Genomic DNA, 23,734 nt, shown 5'->3' on the forward strand with positions numbered 1-23,734 from the left:
GTAGTGGAAACACACACTGGACCACATCTTTGTGAACAAGTGCCTTGTTACCATGTAGCATTTGCAGGGTCTACCAGGTACACAATGGGTACTATACAAACACAACCAAAAGCCAGAGCGATGTTTGCAACTACTCACCCCTACCCAGCATTCACAATTAAAATACACACACCCCTTCTAAATGGAGCTTAACACTGCTAAAGGGGCAGAGGAAAGACGGTTATCCACAGAGCTGGACCCAGTTCTAGGCCAGGCTATAGCGTCAAACACACACCAGTAAGACAGAAAACTACAAGTTACCAAGTCAATCATCTTTAATTTTGCAAGTCTGACACAAGAAAAACAAAATACTGCCCTGGAACTCTGCAGCCTTCCTGTCTCAGCCTCTGCAAGTGAGCACGGGGTATGCTGCCACACCCACTCTGGCTGCCACACCCACTCTGGCTGCCACACCCACTCTGGCTAACAAGGTCTGGGCGAATTCAGGACAAACACAGGCAGCATTAGTAATTAGTGTTTCCTTAAAGATCCAGACGGGGCAGATGCTTTCTCCTATTAAATGACATAACATACTTACATGTTTTTAAGCAAAATTTTAAGGCTATTCTTTTTTTGCCCCCCAAGTATTTTGTCTTAAATCAGTAAGTGTTTAAAGTGATATGCTAAGACTCTGGGACGAGATCAACATTTTATGTAAGTGATGAAAGCCTTCATTTATAGTAAGCCGGGAACGAGGGCGAGCAGAAAGAAAGCAGGTGTACGAACACACTCCATGTAATGGAGGACATTAGCCATACCATGGCTATCAGGAGTTTCCTTTCCAGGTACAATTGAAAGGACCACAAGGGAAAATAGTATGAATAACTGAAAAACAGAAAAGTTATCCCAGAACAAAAACACAGTAAGCCTTCAATGTCAGAGCTGTAGGGTGGCTTTATTATACATTGTTGGTGTGTTTTGACTAACTCTTCAAACCAGTCATTGCACACCTGACTCCATCAACTTTCACAAAGATGTGCCTTCAACGTGTCATCTACCACAATGTAGGCAACTGAAAACTTCTAGGAGTTTTTGTTTGTTTGTTTTTGTTTGCGTTTTGAGACAGGGTTTCTCTGTTTAGCTTTGGTGCCTTTTCCGGGTCTCGCTCTGTAGACCAGGCTGGCCTTGAACTCACAGAGATCTGCCTGGCTCTGCCTCCCGAGTGCTGGGATTAAAGGTGTGCACCACCACTGCCTGGCTTAGAGGAGTTTTTTAAAATAATTTACAGATAAAAGTCATTACCTGAGATGGTCTTGGCACTTTCCATAGCAGGAACTCTTGGTAGAGAAGCAGGTCGGCTAGTTGAAGATGTTCTTAATAGATGCTCTGCACAAAGTGGGAAGGGCACAACAAAGAACTATGACCACTGAGGTGGTAGAAGAACAAGAAAGGTGACTTCTACTTTCTTAACCTTGAGGCCCATCCCTCTTCCTAATCCAAGACCCCTCCAACCCCCAAACAGCACGTTTATTAAAACATAACCTCCCTAGACAAGGACCATATAAAACACTCCAAGTCAATAATGTATTTCTAGAGATGACAGTGAGACATGCTACACAGGTGACTGTTTCTAAATCATTTTGTGCCACTTGGGTCTTCAAAGCCAATCAATCAAAATTAAGAGGTCACTTCTCATATGGGCCTAAGGAACAAACTAAATAAACCTTGCCCTTCTGTGCCTAGTTAAAGGGGACATCACACATTACATGTATCCATAGACAGACCCGGATGGTATAGATAGAATTCCATAATAGCAACACACTATGCAGCCATAGAAGGAAGAGACAGGGATTGAAAAACAGAATGGTATTAAGCTGGGCCTTACTAGCAAAAAAAAAGGGTTGGGAACTGTATTTCAGCCACATAATAATAGGAGAAAAGACACAAATTAGAAGAAAAAGTAAGCTTAGTTTGGTAAGATATGGGGTACATGGACAACAGGGCATGAGGGACGGGGCTCCCCCAGGGAGGAGGATGGTGTCTGAGAGTCTTTACTGCCTGTGGGCTCTAGTATGAGGGGTAGTCTAGTCTTCTCTCCTGAGCAGCTGGAGGGACACAATCGGTGCTGTCTCTATTGTGGCTTCAGCTTGGTTCTTGAACACAAGCTGTCTTAGGAGTCTCTTCAGTTTAGGGGCAATCTTTCTGTCCCTGCTTTTCTCTCTTCCTGCACACGTCTTATCTAGGACTACAAACCCAACAGGCTGTTCTTGGGCTAGCAGACATGAATGCATGTGTTCTGTCTAGCCAAGAACTGATTTGCTAGGGATGAATGACTAGTGTAAAACTAAACAATAATGCCTGTATTTAATAAAGACTATTATTAGCCTTGCTTTCCAAGGATGCCCACCCATTTCTTTTTTTAAACATATTAACTATTTAGTGGCTAAAAAAGCAGGTCAACGACAAAGCTTGTTTTAACATGCATGAGGCCCTGGGTTCAATGATTGGCAACAACAACCAAAAACCAAAAACAAACAGGGAAAACAAAAGGAATTACCAATTTAAATGACAGCTCTCTTAAAACATCATAATGTGCTGGGTGGTGGTGGCACATGCCTTTAATCCCAGCACTGGGTGGGGGGCATGGGGCGTGGGCAGAGCCAGGTAGATCTCTGTGAGTTCCAGGCCAGCCTGGTCTACAGAGCAAGATCCAGGACAGGCACCAAAACTACACAGAAAAACCCTGTCTCGAAAAAAACAAGGCAAAACAAAACAAAACATCATAATGTGAAAAGTAATGGCATATAGCATTGTTTTCAAATGATTTTCTTTTTAAAAATATATTGTATTTTTAATTGTGTGTGTGTGTGTGTGTGTCTGTACACAAACATGGAGGCCAGAGGTCACCATCAGGTATGGTTCCTCAGGAGCCATCCACATTGGTTTTGGAGACAGGATCTCTCCCTGGTACCTGGGTCTTGCCACTGTGTGGCTGGCTGGTCAGTAAGCCCCAAGGATCTGCCTGTCTTTGCCTCCCCAATGCTGGGCTTAAAGTGTACACACCACCATGCTCAGTTTCTCACATGCGTGCTGGGGGTCGAATTGAAGACGTCAGACTTGCACAGAGAGTATTTTACCAACTGAACTCTAGTCCCCTAATCAATATTTTAAATTAAGTCAATTATGAACTGAAGGATTATTTCCTTATAAATCTTGTCTCCCGAGGAACAACATAGCAAATTAAGAAAGTAAGGCAAAAGTCATAAAGACAAAACAAGTAGTGTCTAGCCAGGTGTGGTGTGCACACATAATTTCAGCAGGGCAGATGAGTCTCTGTGAGTTCAAGGTTAGCTTGGTCTAAATAGAGAGTCCCAGGCCAGCTGTACAATACAACCCCATCTCAAACTGCAAAACAAGGAGTGTCGGTTATGTATGGGTGGCGGTTCACAGCGTGGTCACTCCCTGTGTGACCCCATATTCAATCTTACCCTTCATGTACACAGCTGGGTACACAATGTCCATGAAACTGAGGGTCTGACACTTCCTCCCACTTGTCTTTTTCATGCTGATGTCCAAGGTCCATACCTGTGTCTCATTTCGCATGTGGTCCTGCCACAACCCAGCTGCCCTTTCTAAAAATGTACCGAAAACTAATCTCTCTCTCTCTCTCTCTCTCTCTCTCTCTCTCTCTCTCTCTCTCTCTCTCTCTCTCTCTCTCTCTCTCTTTAATTTTTGAGGCAGGAGCTCACTATATGGCCCAGAATGGTCTTAAACTCTGTTCTCCTGCATCAGCTGCCCAAGTCCCAGGTTTACAGGCATGCAGCACCACACTTGGCTAAGTCACTCTTATGATGATGATGTGCAGTAGGGCAAGAGGCATAGCTCCACTGTGGTAATTGACAGGTTAAGAAAGACCCCAGGCTCCATCCCCAGTACAAAAAGCAAAATCATCTGTAGTAACTCAACGGTCATAAAGCTGTCTATTGGCATTTCTTAAAGTATTTCACTCCAAACCCCAAGCTAAGACACATCTGCCACAGTAAGCACAGAGGTCCAGTTATGTCTGTAGTAAGCAGGCTGCTCTCCATCTTCAGGTAAAGTGTTGGGTTAGCCCTCTTCAGGAAATAGGATTATTGTATTATATTTTATGGTAAGAGATTCTACCATGTTGACCTCTGGAGCTACTCCTGTCCCTGTGTTGTTGTTGTTGTTGTTGTTTTTAGTAGTCTTCAATTCTTCCACATGTGCAAGTCCCAGGATAACTTAGGGAAGTTGGTTCTCTCCTTCCATCATGCAGGTTCCAGGTACTGAAATTGGATCCCCAGACTTGGGGGCAGGCATCTTTACCTGACGGGAAACCCCACCGGCCTTATCTTTATCTTATTCACTAAACAAAAATCATCTGGGCATCTACCACTTGCTGGGCACGCAGCTTAGTGCGCAGGTCAAAGAAAGGAGACAAAAACTTGCCCTCACGGACCCTGGAGTCTAGAGCAGCCATCAGACAACTGCTCTGTGAATAAAGCAGACAAGGGAGGAGAGGCCATGGCTCTGGGACCCAACAGCTGAGGAGATGGGTCTGAGGAGTCTAGAAAAGACGACGGAGACCGACAGCACTTGTGAGAAACAGGCTGACTGGTCTGTTTTCTATCAAAAGCAGCCTGAGAAGGGCCTACCTCTTCCCCCTTTACTTCATTAGCCAGTATGTCAGACTGTGAAGTTGAGTGCCCAACAATGGGAAGACGCAGTCTTCCATCACCCACCAGAGGGAAAAGACAGAGGAGACTCCAATACGGGCTGAACTGCCAAGTGATAAGGTCAACACTTTTTATATCAGACTAAGGAGGTAACCCAGACCCCTACATTGTTGTTTTAATTTTTTTGTTTTAATTTAACACACTGTTTTATATGATGTATTCACTAATGTCCAGATGGGATTAAGTGTTTTCCCAGCCATGTGCTTCCAATGCTAGCCAACTGTCAAAGAGAACTGATATCAAAATGACTAGACTCAGAAAGGTCATGGGAATTTGCAACCGCCTAAGGAGAACTAGGGAGAGCACAAATCCCAACCAGGACCCGATGGATGGATAGCCAGGTGCTCGACAAGCTGCCGAGGACCGGCAGCTACAACAGCTGGTGACAAAGAGATCAGCCTGTTTGAGTGGAAGGCTGGAGATACAGGCCATGCCGGCTCGTAATGCCTGCTCTTTCTGCCCAGAGTTTTCAAGGCTGCTTTTCTCTAACCAAAACAGAGTATTCTTTCTTTTCTTGAGCATCCATGATAGTTTTTTGATTCTGTTTTTGCTCCATGGAGCCCTGGGAATCCTGGCATTTGTTTTTACTTTCCCAGTACAGGTATATGGAGAGGCCAAAGAAACAGAACAGGCTGGTACTATGTCTTCCTAAGTTCTTTTAACTCCAGTGTCACAGCTTTAACAGGGCTTCCTTAGCTGGATTCTTCTGGATGATACAAATAATCAACTTAATGATGCTTTATTATGTATCAGGTGTTTCTACCTGCTACTTATGCTCATCCAAAACAAACAGCACAGTTATGGTAGATCGATCTATGTGCTGTATAAAGACTGTCTTGTGTTTTTTATAAGGTTTACCTGGGAATGTACAAAGCCCCATAGTTCAACAGTATGTACACGTGTATAGTCTACAAAGAGAAGGGGTAAACATAGAAATGCTTTTCTCTATAATTCCAAGTGAAGTCACAGTCATGCAAGGCCTCTGAGGATGGAACAAAAGGAAGGTCTCCTCCAAAACCCAAGTGATCCCTGAGGACCAGAACCCCCAACTGCCCTACAAACACACACACACACACACACACACACACACACACACACACACACACACACACACACTATAATCTTAAACACCCAACAGAAAAGAATAACCAGAAACTAAAACGACTAGTATGTTTAACAGTTCAAGGCACTGCACTCACTAGATATTAAACTGAAATCCATATGAGCTTTATTTAGACAACAATATTTCAGCAGTGATTTCCCTCTTGATAAGAAAAATGCTACTCAGATATAAGATTTCAGACCTTGGCTCAATTCAACACTGCAGTACCTGCCTACCTACAAGACAGGCCCACTACTGTTTCGACCTAAAAATAAAGTTACAGTTAAATTTCTCACTCTCCCTCACTAGGAGCCATGATGGAAGGACCTCACACTATGACTAGCCATTATCAAAGTACCTGCAAGGTTATCAAAGTACCTGCAAACAAACTCTGGATTCGGTGCTCCGGAGAGCAGCCTTAGAGGCCAAAGGAAAAGGAAGAGGAGCCCAACTGATGGATGCTCCTGTGAGCGCACCGAAACACTTTAAGTTGAACATCTGAAAACGCTCCTCCGTTCTGGCTTCTCCTGGTTTGCGGCTGAGGACTCGTGCTGCCAATAACTCTGTTTAGCTCTCCGCACACCTTGTCCAGGCACCAATCAATGACTTCATTTCTCCCTATACCTGGCTGCTACAGAAATAAAACTAACTACTAATGTGCCCATAGGGCCTTTTAGACTGCTCCTGGAAGGGTAGACCCTGATTGCCATGCCCAATTAACCCATCCAGCTAGAAGAAGCCAGATCGGTCATTGCCCCAATTCCATAGGAGCAGTTAGGTTGACCTTTTCAGAAGGGACGTGGGTGATAAAAAGAAATTGTATAAGAAAGGGAGAGAATTGTGAGGAACTTTTTCTATCAAAAATAATTAGTCCAACAAGAACCCTTGCCCCTCTTTTGCATCCTCATTAACCGATCGCATCAAATTGTGAAGCTGACCTCCCACCAATGGGACGAGATGCCACCTATAGCACAGATAAAAGACAAGCTATTCTGGTGGAAGCATTCACTAGACCTGTTTAAGTTCTGATGACCCTTCTGAAAACAGAGAAAGTGCCTTGCTAAATTACTTTCATTTTGTTCATGTGTTCCTTTGTAAAAACACTGAGCTTACTCATTTCAGTAACAGTGAGGTTGAAATCAGAACGATAAGTAATAGTTTTTACACAGGAAAAAGAAAACGCAGAAGGGAATATACTCCTGGCTTAACGCCCAGCAGACCAGCAATGCTGAAAGTGCAAAGGGAAAAGGAGCAGGTGAGGAGGCTCCACAGGAGAGAAAGACAGGCAAACTCATTCAAGGAGTCTGGACTTCCTCCTGTTGGCAGGGGGAGCCAACAGAGGTTCTATCAGCCCGACACACTAGCACACTCCAATGACCCTAGCACCTAGGAAGCAGAGAGGATGAAGAATTTAAGTCCTCAGATGCATGGTGACTTCCAGGTCATCCTGGGCTATTATGAGACCTTGTCTCAAAAAAGAAAACCAGAGAGGGGCGATGAAGATGGAGGGAGCCAAGTTTTTAAGGGTGTCGCTCCTGGTACATCAACCATGCTCCAGTGGGTGGCCACAGACCCAGCAGTGCATGGACAGGACAAACTCGAGGTGATGGTTATTAAATTTCAAACAAAGGAGGAGAATGTGTGAAGCTGAAGGTGGGAGGGGGGGGGTCCTGGAGGAAGTTAGGGGAAGAGCTGGAGTTGAATATGGTGAACCTAAACTGTACGACACTTTCAAAGAATTCATTGAAAAAGTTGTTTTCGAAAGGGATTCTGGAAAACCAGCTCTTGCTTTCAACTCCAAGCACAACCTGAAGAGGTGGAAGCCGTTCTAGATGGAGACGACCACCACAGCAGTAAGTCCCCAGTGCCGTCTAGCTCCTGTGTAGAGAACTCACACTCCCAGAACAAAAACCTAGTGCAAGGCAAGTGCTCATCCAAAGGCATGAAAGAAAAAAAGAAATCGGTCTTTTCACAGATGTTCAACTTTCAACAGAGAACTAGAAAAATACGAAGATAAAAGGCTGGGCATGTGATTATACCTATAATCCTAACACACAGGAGGCTGACACAGGGGGATTAAAAATCTGAGACCATGACTGGCAAGATGTTTCAGTGGTAAAGGGCTCTGTCATACAAGCCTGACCACACTTAAGTTCCATCCCCAGAAACTACACGGAAGGAGGAAAGAGAACCAAATTCCAAAGAGCTGGCTGACCTCTGACCTCCATAAGCAGTCTGTCACATACACACACACACACACACACACACACAAGATCATCTGAATGTCTGAAGCCACGCTGGGCTAGATAAGGAAAATTTTTTTTTTTTTTAAAAGGGGCAAGGAAAAACACCAATATATCCAGCCCTCTACTCCAAGACAGAAGATAATTTTTTTAAAGAAAGAAAATAAAAAAGATCAGTTTCAGATATGGTACTGATTTTTAGCTATCTGACAGGGCATTTAAAACATAATTAACCTATTAAGTATCTAATGGGAATGGTTAAAAAAAAAAAAGGGGAGTATCAGCTAGGCTCTCCTAGTTTATTTTCTTATACTTTCCACCTATCCACAGAAATCAGAAAAAGTAAGAAAAACTGTGAAAGTCATGCTCCAAGATTCCCTCAACCAAAAAACATTTTGCTGCCCAGAGGGATTATGTGAGTACTACTACTATCTTAGTGGGTGCTTACCCTTCAGTGTGCGGAGGTCACGGACACTGTTGAACACCCTACCCTTCACAACCCCTAAAAACCAAGATCTACATAGCCCAAAATATCAATAGAGCCAAGGTTGACAAACCTTGTAATAACCAATAAGTTTTTAAAAGATTTATTTTTATTTATGAGTATGTGGTTTTTGCCTGCATGCACGAATTTACAACTGCATGTGAGCCCACAGAAGCCAGAAGAGTGTTCTGGGTGCCCTGGAACTAGTTAGGGACCAATCCCACGTCCTCTGCAAGAACAGCAAGTGTTCTTCATCACTGAGTCATCTTTCAAGTCCCAACAAAAATTTTCAAGTTAAAAACTGGATGTTAACAGAGGACCTAGAGTAGAGCAGTAAAAAAATGGTGAACGGACTCAAGAGAAAGCAGGGGAAAGAACAGGACGAGGCAAGTGGAGAACACCTGTCAGGATGGCAGGCTTCAGCTCAGACACAGCAGCAAGCACATTAACACTGAACAGTCTAAACTTACAGACACACTGAAATAGGGTCTGACTGGGTAGCCCAGGCTTGCCTAGAACTCAGTCTTCCCGCCTTGCCTACCTGAGTACTAGGATCACAGGCATGTGCTGCCATATTTGGCTTTGCATGGTAAACCTTTTCCTTTGTTTTGCTTTTATCTGTGCCTATATATTAAAGTGTGGGTTTTTAAAAGCATGTTGTTGGGTCTTAACTTTTTTTTATGTCTGTAAAATGGGGGTGAAAGTAATACACTTTCTGTGAAGAACTGTGAAACAGTGCCCTGCAGTGACATGCACTCTGTATTATTATTATAATTTAAAAGGCATCAGCCTGGAAGGTGGCACACACTTATAACACTACACTCTAGATATCAGGCAGGAAGACCCAGAACTCAGCTCAAGGCTAAGACTTTGTCTCAGAACAAAAGAAAAAAATACATTTGTCATGAAAGCTTTATTTACTAATAACTTATTTCCCTACTTGCGGTTAAGACATATTAGTAAAAACTTTTGATAAAGACATACACCAGGTTGTCAAGCATAATGTCAGCACCAACACAATAAGCTAATTAGCCAAAGAATCTAAAAATTAACAAAAAAGTGAAATGTTAAGGACATGTTAGCTGTACCTTGTACAGGAATTTCTCCATAGTTTGATCTCTTATCTGATAGGGCTGTCAGAGGTTTGGATGCTGAGATTGGTCCACTTATGGAATGTCTCTGAAATAAAAGCAGTTATGTCAAATCTAGTATTGAAACTCACAGAGAAAACAAATGCTTCAGAGAGTAGATATTTAGTTACAAACAATGCATAATTCCTTTGTTCTGCTATAGTGAGGATGTAAACACATAATAGACACACACATATAATGGGTGATCAGTACTCTTAAAAAAAAATAAACTTGGGGGCTGAAGAGATGGCTCAGTAGTTAAGAACACTGGCTGCTCTTCCAGAGGACCTGGATTCAATTCCTCGAATCCACATGGGAGCTCACAACTGTCTGCAACTCCAGTTCCAGGGGATCTGACACCCCCACACAGACAAACATGCAAGCAAAACACATATAAAATAAAAATAAATCATTTTTAAAAGTAAATAAACTCATTATAAGGAAAATATATATTCCTATGCAGTCTTAAAAGCCAGCATCCTCTTCACTTGGTTTCCTTATAATTCTATATTAAAACATCACAACTAGAATACTGACACAGTCAAGACACAGGACACTTCCTCTCCACAAGGATGCTTCTTTGGGCCCTTTATAGTTATGCATACCACTGACCCAGACAGCCTCTGGCACTCTGAATACAATTTTATTGTTCTGTTTAAAGAGAATGCTTGAACTACCATATGACAGTGTGCTGAACACAAAATTAGGTTCCAAACCGAAATATGGATGTGTTTCTATTGTGGTTTTATTGGTTTTTCTTGTCCTGGTTCCAAACAGACCTCAACCCTGTCTCCCACTTGATAATTTGATAATTGCCCTGGTATGGCTGGTGGTCTTTAACTCAGCACCCCTGCCAACAGCAGTATTAGGTGTTTCCTTATCCCCTGATGAAGGCATATACAGCAGCCTGAAATACCCACCACTATTACTTTAATCCATAATATACGTAACAGGTCGCCCACACGTCTTCCTTATACTTGCATTTCCTTGGCTTTTCTCCAGCTTTACAAACACATACACACACACACCCCTAAAGACAAGATCTCACTATATAGTCCTGGCTGTCCTGGAACTTGCTATGTAGACTTGACTGCCCTCAAACTCACATAGATTCACCTGCCTCTGCCTCCACACCCCAACCCCAGCCATATTTTTTTTTAAAACCTAGGTAATTTCTAACTACTTATTTCACTCTCCCAAAAGACCTATGCAAAAGGCCCGGCTTTCTACATCTTTACACTGTTAACCATTAATTTTGGCCATGATATGGACTGACACCTTACTGTTAATTTCATTTCCATTTCCCTGATGACTAATGATGCTGAACACCTTCTCATATGCTTACATATAAATTGTTTGCCCTTTACTATATGTTGTCTTCAAGTTATTGCATACTTCTCTAAGACAAGTAAATATTTTTAATATAATCTCCTATATATAGTATACCTTTGCTTTTATACTTTAGGGTCAAACTTTAAAAATCCTGATGCCCATGTATCAGTTGCTTTTATGACTCATGTTATTTTTGTGTCCTAAATAAGAAGCCTTTGCATGCTCAAGAACACAAAGATTTTCACTAATGTTTCTGTCCATAAGCTTTATATATATATATTGTTATCATTTGGGTCTACTGGTCAACTTCAGTATGTCATACTCCGAATCTATACCTACCCTCATACTAAATAAACCTGACAGTATGTAATATACATATCTAGTTAATCAGAATCCTATGTAGACTATTCCTATCCTCATACTAAATAATCCTGACATTTGTGCTGAAAATCAGCTAATCTACCCCAGGACTCTTTCCACTTTCTGATCTCTCTTCAGTGAAACATAATGGGTCTCATTTTCCTTGAATGTTGATTTGTATCCTCAGATCTAACTGGTTTGTCCTTCTCTGTTCTAAGTTGGTTCCTAAACCACCAACTAGAAACTGCCTCCGGAAAAACAATGTGAGCCACAGTAGGACTTCCCTCATCTGTTGGTATTTTTGTCAGGGACCACAGTGGTGCAATGTCTGAAAACAATGTTCCCTACATTTTGTCCAGCTTTCCATTTGTTTGTGACAACTCCTACTATTCCACATCGCAAGAAGTATTCCTGCCCATAGAGTTTTTAAGAAACTAACACACCCAACCTTGGTGCTGTCCCAGTGATTCTAGTCACAAAGATGACGTCTAGGAATCTGTTTCTAAACTCTTCATGTAGTTTTCTGTGCAGCTAGGCTTGAGAGACACTGGACAGACTAACCATGTATTAAAGAGCATTATAAATGAGTTTTGTTTCTAGCTACAGATATTTTTAATCCTCCTATCTTCAAAAAGATGTTACAAAATGATGTCTTAGACATGAAACACAACAGATAGATGCTAGAGAAGCTTCGTCTTACTCTGTCTATTTGAGGTTTGATTTACTTGGTATCCTGCTTGGTACCTTCAGGTTTTCTTTTAAAAGCCTGATTAATAGAGAACATCAAAAACACATTAAAGCTGCAGGCAAAACATGGAGTTTCCTTGCCTTCCTTTTAAATTAAGACACATCTTACATAAACATGAAAAAGCAAAGCCACTGGCTGAGAAACTGCACTTATCCTAGACTTTAAAAGTCCACTCATAAATTATAGGGCCAATCATTAACCCAATATAGAACTCAAAAAGAAAATGCCCCAGCCCCATTTTAGGGTGAACGGTAGTCACAGCTATCCTTATCACAGAACACTACTAGTTCAGGGGTCATCTTTCCTTTGGCTACGCTCACCCATGTTAAAGTATTTCACTCCAGCCACACTCTGAAAGTGTCCGGGCAAAGGGCATAACAAGAAGGTCTGAGCTCCACAGAAAACAGCCTTTTGCCTTGCTTCTGGCTGCACTCTAACAATGGCAAAGAACAGCAACTCTGAAAGTCATTTACAATGGATCAGCAATGTCAGATCCTTGAGCTCGACTGCGACCATGAACAACTCTTCTCTCAATTCATGCCTATGTAGATCCACATTTAATTCTGGGTTGTGTATTTGCAAGTGAGCAATATGTAGACTTGAGCTCAGGTATCCAAGGAGACCCAGGAAAGGGTGTCAGAACTACCCCTGGAGCTGCAGTTCCAGGCTACTGTGAGCTGTCTCACATGTGTGCTGGGGTCTGAACCTGGGTCCTCCGCAAGAGCAGTAAGCTCTCCTAAGTGCTCGGCCATCTCTCCATCCATCAAGTTTGTAAGTTTTGAAGTGATCTGCTAGACAGCAAGATAAAATATGCCAGCTACATACTCAGAATCAATGTTTGCCAGAACAGCATAACAATTTATAATTTGCCTCGATTAAGGATACTCATGGTAATTTACCAAGCTAATCTTAACAAATAACTCTTCTGAAGCAGCCCATTCGCCCACTTGAGACATGTGCATGGCTGAAAAAGAGGATCTACCATGCAAATTTAACCTTTCTGAGCCTTCAGTGATCTCAGGCACTCACCTGCATGGGGGAAACAGCAGCTGCAGGAGGGGTTTTCATGGGACTTGGACTCAGAGGAGTTCGAGGAATTGCAGCTGCAGCAGCATTTGGTACTACAAAAATAGCAAATGAGAAAGTTAATGATTAAACCCATCATGGTGCAAGGGTAGTCTCCTATCATCTCCATGGAAGAATTCTCCTATTAGCCAATGCTCCTAATTCCCTGCAAACTATATGCTGTGGACAATGCCTAGCCTATGCTGAATACTCACAGGCAGAGCCTATGACACAGGTATTTCTTCTCCTACCAGACGAATGGTTTGCTTTCTGGGCCAGCCAGTACTTCATTTTTGCTATTTAATCACATGGCTAAAATACTCCATCAATCAATGAAATCTAAAGAAAGAAAACAAGAGGGATGGGGCATAGCTCAGTGGTAGAGCACTTGTAGCACGCATGAGGCTCCGGGTTCCATCCCCAGCATCATTACGTAGTTTTAAGAAACAGAGTAAGAGGCAGACATGGCAGTGAACACCTGTAATCTCAGTACTTCAGAGGCTGAGGCAGAAGGATAACAAGTTGAGACCAGACTGAGCTACTTAGCGACTATTCTGGTCAACCTGGGCTGCCCAGCAGGACCCTGTCTCAATAAACAATACAAAGGCACACCAACACATAAGACAGCAGATGTCTGCAGGGTTAGTGCTGTGAGAGCTACCTCATCAGGAGCCTAGCTTGTTTCTGACCCTGAAGTGCAGTGTTGTTGGGCTGTACAAAGTAAAAGAAGAGCAGCCCAGCAGTTACAGAACCTTGATCTGAACTCCATTCCAATTATAAGATAACTACAGCATTTTAAATAAGAAAACTCTCTCAATGGCAAGGAGAGTAGAAGTTTACTGGCTTGAACTAAAGTCTATGTCCCTAAAAGTGAAGACAGGGAACAAAACAAAGGAGTCCACGTTGGAAGTCAGACAGTGAGGAAAAGGGTTAAGTAGAGTCCTAGGTTTCTGGTTCCAATGACTGAGGAAAACTGTGCTTGCACTAGGTTTTGGGAATGATGAAGCTGGAAAATGCGGTCTGGTCTGAACACAGGATGCCTAGAGATGCTCAAGTGTCAATGTCAATGAGGTACTTGGTATACAGAATTGAGAAATTCGGAGGAAGGTTAGGAGTTAGAGTTGTGTCTCCAGAAGTCTGCACATAAAGAAGATACGAGAAATCACAGGAATGAGTGTGATCCATTTAGGGAGAAAAGATACTGCTCAGCATGAGAAGTAGAGTGTGCAGCTGAGACCAGGATCTCTAAAGCAGAGTACATTTCAAAGGCCTGTAAAACTTGCCTTAACTCATGACACTACACGATACTGCACACTACATGCACTGAGAGTGAAGTGATACAGAACACCAAACTAGATCAGGAGGGTAAGTCAAGGGGACAGAAGCACAAGCCTTGGGAACCACAGACAAGGAAGTAACCGAATTACCTTGAGATGCACTGTCAAAAGACTTGATGAGGGTTTTTACTGTAGGAGTGGGCTCTGAAGAAGTTGAGGACCTTCTACTCAGTCCCATCCCTTGCCGCAAGGCTGCCAGATCTCTTTCCACAGCGTTCATGTAGTTGTAGACCCGGCCTCGCTCCTCCTCTTGCCTAAAAAACAGTGAAATAAGGCATTTGCATGTATGAAAAAAAATACACATTTTTAAATTACTGACTGAAAAGCAGTAAAAGGTATTAGGGTTTGTTTTTTGTTTTTTTAAATTGTACCAGTTGAGCACAGCAATTGCCTGACCTAATATTCTTTGCCTGGTAAACAGCAGGAAATGATACTGAAATGCTCCTATCAGGTTATCCTAAGCAGGTTAAATAGCCATCAGTTCCATTTTCATTAAGTGTCAGGTGAGGACACCAGTAATCAATTAGCAGGAAATCGGGAGGCAGCCTGGCCGCAGCCTGGCTCAACTGGGAATCTCTGGCTCTGTGCTGCCAGGAAGATGCAGGCCTTCTCAGGCACCTGGGAATTCACGAGCAGCTGTTTCCAGCTGATGCACTGTGCTCACATAGGGGCATACAAAGGAACGGAACCAAAAGCTCCAGCTCCCTAGGAACAAGGCAAAACTGCCACAGTCTTCAAAGAGAATCCCTGCAAAGGACTGGAAAAGCTCATTAAATTAATGAAGACCACAAAATATTTTATTCAGCTCTGTGAGTTCTAGGCTAGTCTGGTCTACATACGGAGTTCTAGACCAGCAAAGGCTATACCAAAAAAAAAAAAAAAAAATAGATAAGTAAATAAAAATCTAAGAATATTTTATAAAGAATTTTATTTTCCAAATTCAAAAAATTGCTAAGAAAGTAACAATGTATTACATTTTTAAAAATATGTATTTAGCCAAGTGTGGTGGTACATGCCTTTAATCCCAGCACTCAGGAGGCAGAAGCAGGGGGATCTCTGTGAGTTCAAAGCCAGCCTGAACTATATATAGTGAGCTATAGCCAGGATTACACAGGCCTTGTCTCAAAATAAATAAATAGAAATGAAATATGTATTTAAGTGCTTAGAAGGCAACTATATTATCATTTCTTCTGTATTCAATCTATTGAGATATAAAAAAATGCAGATCTCAAACAAATGTGTATTTGGAATAAGGAAGACTATTTTAATAACCTATTCAGATAATTATAGCTATTCTATGATATACACTAAAATGCATCAATGGGTAGTTACTAAATTTTTGCTAGGCTAGGCAAGTAACTTAGCCCGGAGCCCCTGCCTAAACATGCAAAAGGCCCCAGGTTAAATCGGCAGTACCCCGGGGGGAACACTTAGCTGCAGACTGGAGACATGGTGCAGTACTAAAGCACCTGTGGAGCATGAACGAAGCTCTGTCTGAGAACCAGCACTCTGAGAAGATGAAAGGTAGCTACCATGCAGAAAATGAAGCCATGAACATAAACTTCTCCTACCCTGTCCGCTAAAATCCACTGGTCTATTAAATACTTTGAAAGAATCTTGTACCCATCTGATTCTGTAACATCATATATTGATCATAAAAAAAATACTGGCATTATACGGGTTTTTCAAATGCCTTTAATCATACAGTACACTTAAGTCATATTTGCTATTACTAACGACAGCATCAAAAAACTTTAGGGCAGTGAGATGGTGCAGCAGGTAAAGGTGCTTACGACCAAGCCTGACACCCTGAGTTTGATGCTCAGAATACACATGGTAGGAGGAGAAAATCAGCTTCCACAAGTTGCCTCCTCATTTCCACATGTACGGAATGGAGCACACACAAAATAAATAACTGTAATTAAAGAACTTTTTAAATTTTCATCTTGCAATGGCAGATACGTTTTTCCAAAATTCTAATGCTCCCTTGAATATCTACATTTCATCAACAACAAATACCATCAGATTTTTTTCCTTGATGGGACAGGCTCCTAATCGTTATCAAGGAACTTGCAGTCAAATGTCAGAGTTTATTAGCGAGTTTCTCTCCCAGTCGTTCTCAAATACAAATGCCATTCCATGAGAAGAACAAAGCTCAGACTGAAACTGTCAGTGTTCACCTCAAGGCAACCTCACACCAGGAAACACAGTTTTAAGGGGAAGTGCCCGCTCATACTTCCCATTTTGTCACACGAAAGGTTGAAAATAGGGCACTCCAAGACTGAGATTTGGTAAAAGTAATACTTTTCCCCTTGAAGAAAGGTATTCTTAAGTGAAGCCCATGTTTTGTTTCATTTAGGTAGTTTTCCACTTAAAAGATTGTTATTATGTATTGTAATGAGATTGTGACAACAAGTGTAATTTGATATAAGGCCTTGGTTCGTCAAGTTGACATTTGCTCTTCACTCTCAATGCAAAAATCAGCACAGTGAAAATAGTCAACAACCTGTTGGTATTACTCTGATGACTAAGTGCAAGGGGTCCTGGCAGGATCACTCTGACAAGCACTGCTGTGTAAGATGCTGCCCCTTTTTTTAATAGTGCGTGTGTGCGGGGGGGGGGGGGGGGGGGGCCGCACACAGAGGCCACAAGAGAACAACATGTCCCCTAGAACTGGAGTTACAAGTAGTCTTGAGTCACCTGACAAGGGTGCTGGACGCAAACTCAGATCCTCTGGGAAGAGCAGAAGTACTCCTAACCACTTAGCTACCTCTCCAGCCCTAAGATGCTGCCTCTATTAGCAGGCATTTCTTTGAAATATAAAGACTAGTTTACATTCAGGATCCAATGGAATGATCCTTCAAGAACTGAATTTTAGGGCCTGGTGAGAAAGTACTTGCCTGGCATGTGTAAGGCCCTGAGTTTATCCCCAGCACGATGGATGGATGGACAGACAGAACCAACTTCAGTCACTCAGGGTTAACTATCAAATGAGACATTTCTGCTAAGCTATTTATTTAATAATATACAGAGTATAATATAAAGAGTAATGCCAGCTTTATACCAGTGGGGATTCATTAGGCCTCATTCCAAATTCTACCTAAGGATGCCAATGGATAACACAGCAACACAGTAGGAGTAAGCAGTAATTAAATAAAAGCCTTTCAAAGAAATACTGCTTTTCCCTATACCTAATTAAGAATTATTCAAAGTGAAGTAAAATCAAATTCTTAATAATAACATCAAACACATAAATTCTCTCCGCCACTCAGATGGAGTCTCAGCATATCACAGGTATCACCTCCTATGGTCATTTTTATGGGTTTCCAACGATGTATGTGTTAGATGTGGAGGGTACTATTTTGGAGGTCATTGAAAAACGGAAATTCTGCAAATGAGTGATGGGAAGAAACTTACACTGTATCTATCAGTTGTTTTCCCAAAACCAGTCACTCACGTTCACTGGCCAATCCCTTTGCAAGCATCAGTTCATTTACTCATTACAACACTACAGAGCACCTCATATTGCCTTCATGTTAGAGGGAGTGAACCCAGGCACAGGGAAGGCAGGATTGTTAACTGAGATCACATATCTTCTAAGGGGTAGGGTCAGATGGAAGCCGATTCTGTCTACTTCCAGACCTACAGTCTAAAGAGAAATAAGAGTGCTGGACTGTGAGCGTCGGGACAAAAATAGCACTTGTGGCGCATCACTAAAATGAGGCTTAACTGTTCTTTACTGAAACACACAGTTGGAGTCTCAGAACATACTTGCGTGACTTTATTTCCTCCAATTCTTTTGTGAGTTTCTCATTTTTCTCTTGAGCCTCGTGTAACCGCCGCTTTAGGTCACCAATCTCTTCTTGGGCTTCGGATTTGATGTCATTTGCGATGACCACCGCCGTCTGGAGATCAGCCTGAAACTGCCGCCATTCCGCAGATTCTTCCTACAGTCAAAAATTAACTTTTCACTTCCAAAGGAGAGCAATGCAGATTTAAAGCAGTAAAATTTGTTGATGATTAGTTTGCCCTAGCAAGTCACATTCTTGAACGGTGACTTTTCTTTTAATCCCAAGAGTTGCTGTTGTTATCTACTTTTAACAGACAAAGCAGCTCTTATCAGTGAACTTGTACCTAATGAAGGAAAGATGTGCCATCTGGTCTTCCCACTGAGCTATCAAGTATTCAGAGTGCTCAATAAATATTAATGAGGAAAAATGTTAGACTTCCCTTCTTCATCAAGTTTCAAAGCCAAGTCTTATGAAAACAAATATCATCAAAAATTTAGAGCTTTATCTCTGGAACTCTTGTGAAGGTATATAAAGGGTATGTGAAGATATATAAAGGGTATGTGAAGATATATAAAGGGTATGTGAAGGTATATAAAGGGTATGTGAAGATATATGAAGGGTATGTGAAGGTATGTAAGTGGTATGTGAAAGTATATAAGTGGTATATGAAGGTACATAAATGGTATGTAAGGGTATATGAATGGTATGTGAAAGTATATAAGTGATATGTAAGGGTGTATAAATGGTATGTGAGCCATACTGTGAAAAACTATAAATACCCTAACATCAAAAACTAGCAGGAAAAAAAAAAAAACTAAAGTAAAGGAAAAGGAAGAGGAAGCCAGAAGAAAAACTAAACTCAATATAGGCAGACACAATCATACAAAGAGGCTGTAAGGAACTGAGTGGTCTGCCGCTTCCCACAGACAAGAAGGATGCGGGTGTGGCTGGGTGGAGAAGTCTCCCCGGGGGCTTCACTTCCCCCAGAGCCACAGCTGGCCTTGCATGAGCCCTCTCAACCTCAAAGTGATTGTCTAATACCATGAAAGCAGCCAGAACAACTGTGTCAGGACTCATGGTCTACGATTAGCACTCTCTCCCTTCACATCTCAGCAGCCTGGGTGCTGGCAGCGAACCCAACCCAACCCAGAGAATGCAGAAATCTCACATAAAAACAGCCTCACTTGTGATTTTAAAATCAAGTTAGTAAACTTTCTTTTCAAAATGTAATACATTTCTTTACTATATCCCTAAAATGACTGCCCATAAATCACTACCAGTACATCCTCCTACCTGAAATCCAGTATCAGGGCCCACTTGAAAGAACAGCACCTGCTTGAATTCAGCCCAAAGCCCAGTGTGGCCGACACCCCTAATCTAGGGATTAAAGTCATGGTGCTAGTTCCAGAAAACCGTGCTTTCTATCGAGACAGCACATGCAGACTCATCCTACCCGAAGTCTCCTGTGAAGTGTCTTGATTTCTCTCTCCATGTCATGCTTTTGGTCCTGGAGTTTTTTAACAGTATCTGAAAAGATTACAAAGATTAAATATTTCTCCTTAAACCTAATGCTCTTAATGATCTTACATGTTCAAAAGAAATGATATAAAAGAGGTGCTAAAATTTGATCATCAAAATAGTGTTCCTGCACAAAGACTTGTTTACTTTCATCATAAAACTTAAAAGCATGAAAGAATAGTCAATCCAAGATTATCGTTTTTTGCATCACTTCCTAAGTAAACTGAAAGCAATTGTTATAAACATACATATTGGCAGAAAGCCAATCAAAACAACATCGAATGCTATTAAAATGTCAACTTTTAATCACGGAACTTACCACTCTAAGCCATGCAAGCATAACTCCCTTTATACACTGGAATAAATTCCAGAAAAATGAAATCAGTAAAATTATTTATACAACTAATTGTAATATCCAGAGAGCTACCAATTAATCTATGGAACAGAAGCAGTAAATACAATAGGAAATCACATACTGTTTGGTTGGAAGGAAGTTCTGCCTTAAAGGCCATGCACAAAGAGAAATACCTCAGAAGGGCACCATGCTGTAACTGTCCTTCTGAACAGCTGCCCCACTCGGCACCCTGACAGCTCGGGAATAAATTACTTCTCGGCCATGCACTAGTAAAGGCTCTTGTGTATGGTAATAATCCTTTACTAAAAATTTGCCTATTGATGCTACAGTTCCCTCGCCATTCTCATTCCTATTTTCTCTCTTCCTGGTCCCACATATACATAAAATGAAAATAAATCAATCTTTCAAATCCAAGTCTTCATATATGATATGTATATGTTTTCAACCACTGAACTACATCCCAGCCATGATGTGTGTGTGTGTGTGTGTGTGTGTGTGTGTGTGTGTGTATGTGTGTGTGTTAACTTTTTTGTTTGTTTTTGAGACAGGGTCTCATTATGCCCTGGCTGTCCTAGAACTCACTATGGAGACCAGGCTGGCCTCTAACTCAGAGATCCGCCTGCCTCTGCCTCCTGAGTGCTGGGATTAAAAGGTGTGTGCCACCACATTCAGCTTTTTTAAAATCAGAGTGTGTGTGTGTGTGTGTATGACAGAGAGAGAGAGAGAGAGAGAGAGAGAGAGAGAGAGAGAGAGAGAGAGAGAAAGAGAGAGAGAGAGTTAGTTTACGTACTCGAGTGAGCACAGGTGTACAGGTCAAGGGACACCTTAAGAGTTACCTCTTCTCCTCCACCTTGGGTGGCAGGACTGAGCTCAAATTAATCAGTCAAGCATGGCAAACACTTCTGCCCAGTCTCTCACAAGCCCGTGATATCTTTTTAAATGACATGAATTAACTTTAGTAATAAAATATTGGTACGAACTATTATTAGAAGCACGTAATATCTTCTAAAGTTGGATAAAATGAGGCAAAACAATGGAGAGGACAGAATAAAATGAGATAGCAGGGGACGGACGGATGGACAGCCTAATGTTGGCAGCCAATAGTTAATGTCTCCACTAAGAGACATTTCCCCACAGTTATTTAGTAAAGTCAGGACCCAGGAAATCAAATGTTCAAAATTTATTCATTAACTCAACCATCATCTTGTAAGTATAAACTATGAATCAGGGTGTTTTCTAGATAATGAAGATATAAACAAAAAAACATATAGTTTCCACCTTCTTAGAGATCTAAAAAAAGTTAACGCCGCCACTGCACTGAGTTAGTGAAGCAGGATGACTTCATCTTCAAGAGATTGAACTTTAGAGGCTGTCTCAACTGAAAGCTACTTCAAACCTCCTTTAACCGGGACACTGAGGCCGGACAGGCACCCGGTCCAATCAAGGTAAAGTGAACAAGGCAAGTGGGCAAATCCATGGCCCTGTTCTCTGCTGACTCTGAAACCAGCAAGGAAACCTCTTCCTCGTCAGCTCGCATGGCTGAATCTGGACACTCGGACACAGACAAAGGACGAAAGACTCTAGAGATTCTGCCTTTTCTACACTCAGTCCACTAATGTACAAGGGTTGCTTATTGTTCTGTTTGATTCGACGGTGCCTCCCCATTTTAGTCCTTGCTTGCCTGGAACTTGCTATGTAGACTAGACTGGCCTTGAACTCCCAGAGAGTCACCTGCCCAAGATATTTCATAAGAAAAACAGTCAAACAAAAAAATTCTCTTCAAACTGGCTAACAAACATTTTCCAGGGGGCTAGAGAATTGGGTCAGTGGTTAAGGGCACTAGCTATTCTTCCACACGACCCAGGTTCAGTTCCCAGCACCCATATGGCACTGCACAACTGTCTGCAACTCCAGCTCCAGGGTATCCAAGACATATCCACACAGGTAAAACACTCATAGACAAACAAAATTAAAATTTAAAAATTTGTTTTCCTTTTCTTCTGGTCACAAAGGACATCATCACACACATTTCACAAGACAGTCAATTGTATTACAGCTCACTTTTAGTGCCTGCCATCTTGATTCTTAGGGCACATTAAACTCCAATGTGCATCTTAGACTGGTTATAAAATTCCAATTTCATCGGCTCCTTTTGTTCTGGCCTTTTCTTCATCGACCTCTACACTCAATGTCCACAGACTTCACACAATCGTTCTTAACAAGGACATTTGTTGCTGCTGGTACTACACATGAATTACTGTCCTGTTATTAGTCCTTTTAAACAGAAGGAAAGCTGCCAGAGAGAGGACATGTTTAAACAGCATAAACTGTACTCAACGGTCTTTGGGGATGTGATTTAAACTTTATGATCATGTTTGTACTTTTCCTCTGAGATAAAAAGTTAAGAAATGGCAACATGCTTTTCCTTCCCGATATCGGAGGAGTTTCTAAGTTCTATTTTTAGAGACTACTGCTACCTAGCACAATCGAGGGTCAGAGGACAAGGAAGCATTCCCCCCTACTCAGGAACCTTCAAACGTGCTTCCTTCCTCTCCAGTTTCCCTAGCGTGAGCAACACTGCCACCTACTGTCTTCAATCCAAATTCTACCAAAAAGCAGAACTATTATCTCCTTGTTTTTAAATTACAGATTAAACCTCTATTTTTATGGTGCTATTTTTGTTTCAGAAATCAGATAAATTGCTGTTGCATTATTATTCCATCTAACTTTGTTCTGAACAGTTTTGGGCACTGCCCTTCCTGTTTAGTAATGGCTCCATAATTGTCTCGCCACCAATGACCTGTTGCCCCTGACAAATCAAGAGTAATTCATGCTAGCTCTGGTTACATGTCCACCAATCACGCAGATGTTACCGGGCAGTTACCATGGACCCAGGCTCCAGCTATGGTACTCCTGAGGACTTATTAAAATCATCAACATCCATAGCAACCTTGCTAGCTTCCAAAGCCCAGGAAGCTCTCTGGGTACTACCATCAGTTGCTTCCATCTGGTTCAGCAATTCCCAGTGAATTAACTAAGTGTGATTCTCAGAGAAAAGGAAAAGTCAAGAGTAAACAATCTGTTAAAAGACTCAGGCAATGTGCACAGAAACTGAAAGAGGACATAAATGATTTTCAAGTGAACTATATATGGTTTTACTTTATTTGTAAATTTTGCTCAAATCTTTATTCTCCCCTCCTCCAAAAAAAGTGGTTATAACATTTTTCTTAATTCTAAAAGTAAGATATGTTTGAAATAAAAAGATAGGAAAACAGAAACTGTAACAAAATAAGATTACCTCTGCCAGGTGGTGGTGGCACACGCCTTTAATCCCAGCACTCGGGAGGCAGAGCCAGGTGGAACTCTGTGAGTTCAAGGCCAGCCTGGGCTACAGAGTGAGTTCCAGGAAAAGCACCAAAACTACACAGAGAAATCCTGTCTCGAAAAAAAAACAAAAAACAAAACAATCAAAGAAACACACACACACACACACACACACACACACACACACAAGATTACCTTTATTTGCATTT

The 23,734-nt window shown here is 41.7% G+C and overlaps 1 protein-coding gene across 1 annotated transcript in view; it reads right to left on the reverse strand.

Moving 5' to 3' along the window:
- The window catches only part of Specc1l (sperm antigen with calponin homology and coiled-coil domains 1 like), a 112,307-nt gene that overhangs the window by 40,351 nt on the left and 48,222 nt on the right, over window positions 1-23,734 (reverse strand). The window contains exons 6-11 of the mRNA XM_059281650.1: window positions 19,782-19,855; window positions 18,309-18,484; window positions 14,628-14,791; window positions 13,165-13,256; window positions 9,654-9,744; window positions 1,282-1,365 (exon numbers count right to left, since the gene is read on the reverse strand). Of these exons, the coding sequence (XP_059137633.1) occupies window positions 1,282-1,365; window positions 9,654-9,744; window positions 13,165-13,256; window positions 14,628-14,791; window positions 18,309-18,484; window positions 19,782-19,855 (681 nt within the window). The remainder of the gene's footprint in view (window positions 1-1,281; window positions 1,366-9,653; window positions 9,745-13,164; window positions 13,257-14,627; window positions 14,792-18,308; window positions 18,485-19,781; window positions 19,856-23,734) is intronic.

Source organism: Peromyscus eremicus, chromosome 16_21 (assembly GCF_949786415.1).
Source record: "Peromyscus eremicus chromosome 16_21, PerEre_H2_v1, whole genome shotgun sequence".
NCBI lineage: Eukaryota > Metazoa > Chordata > Mammalia > Rodentia > Cricetidae > Peromyscus > Peromyscus eremicus.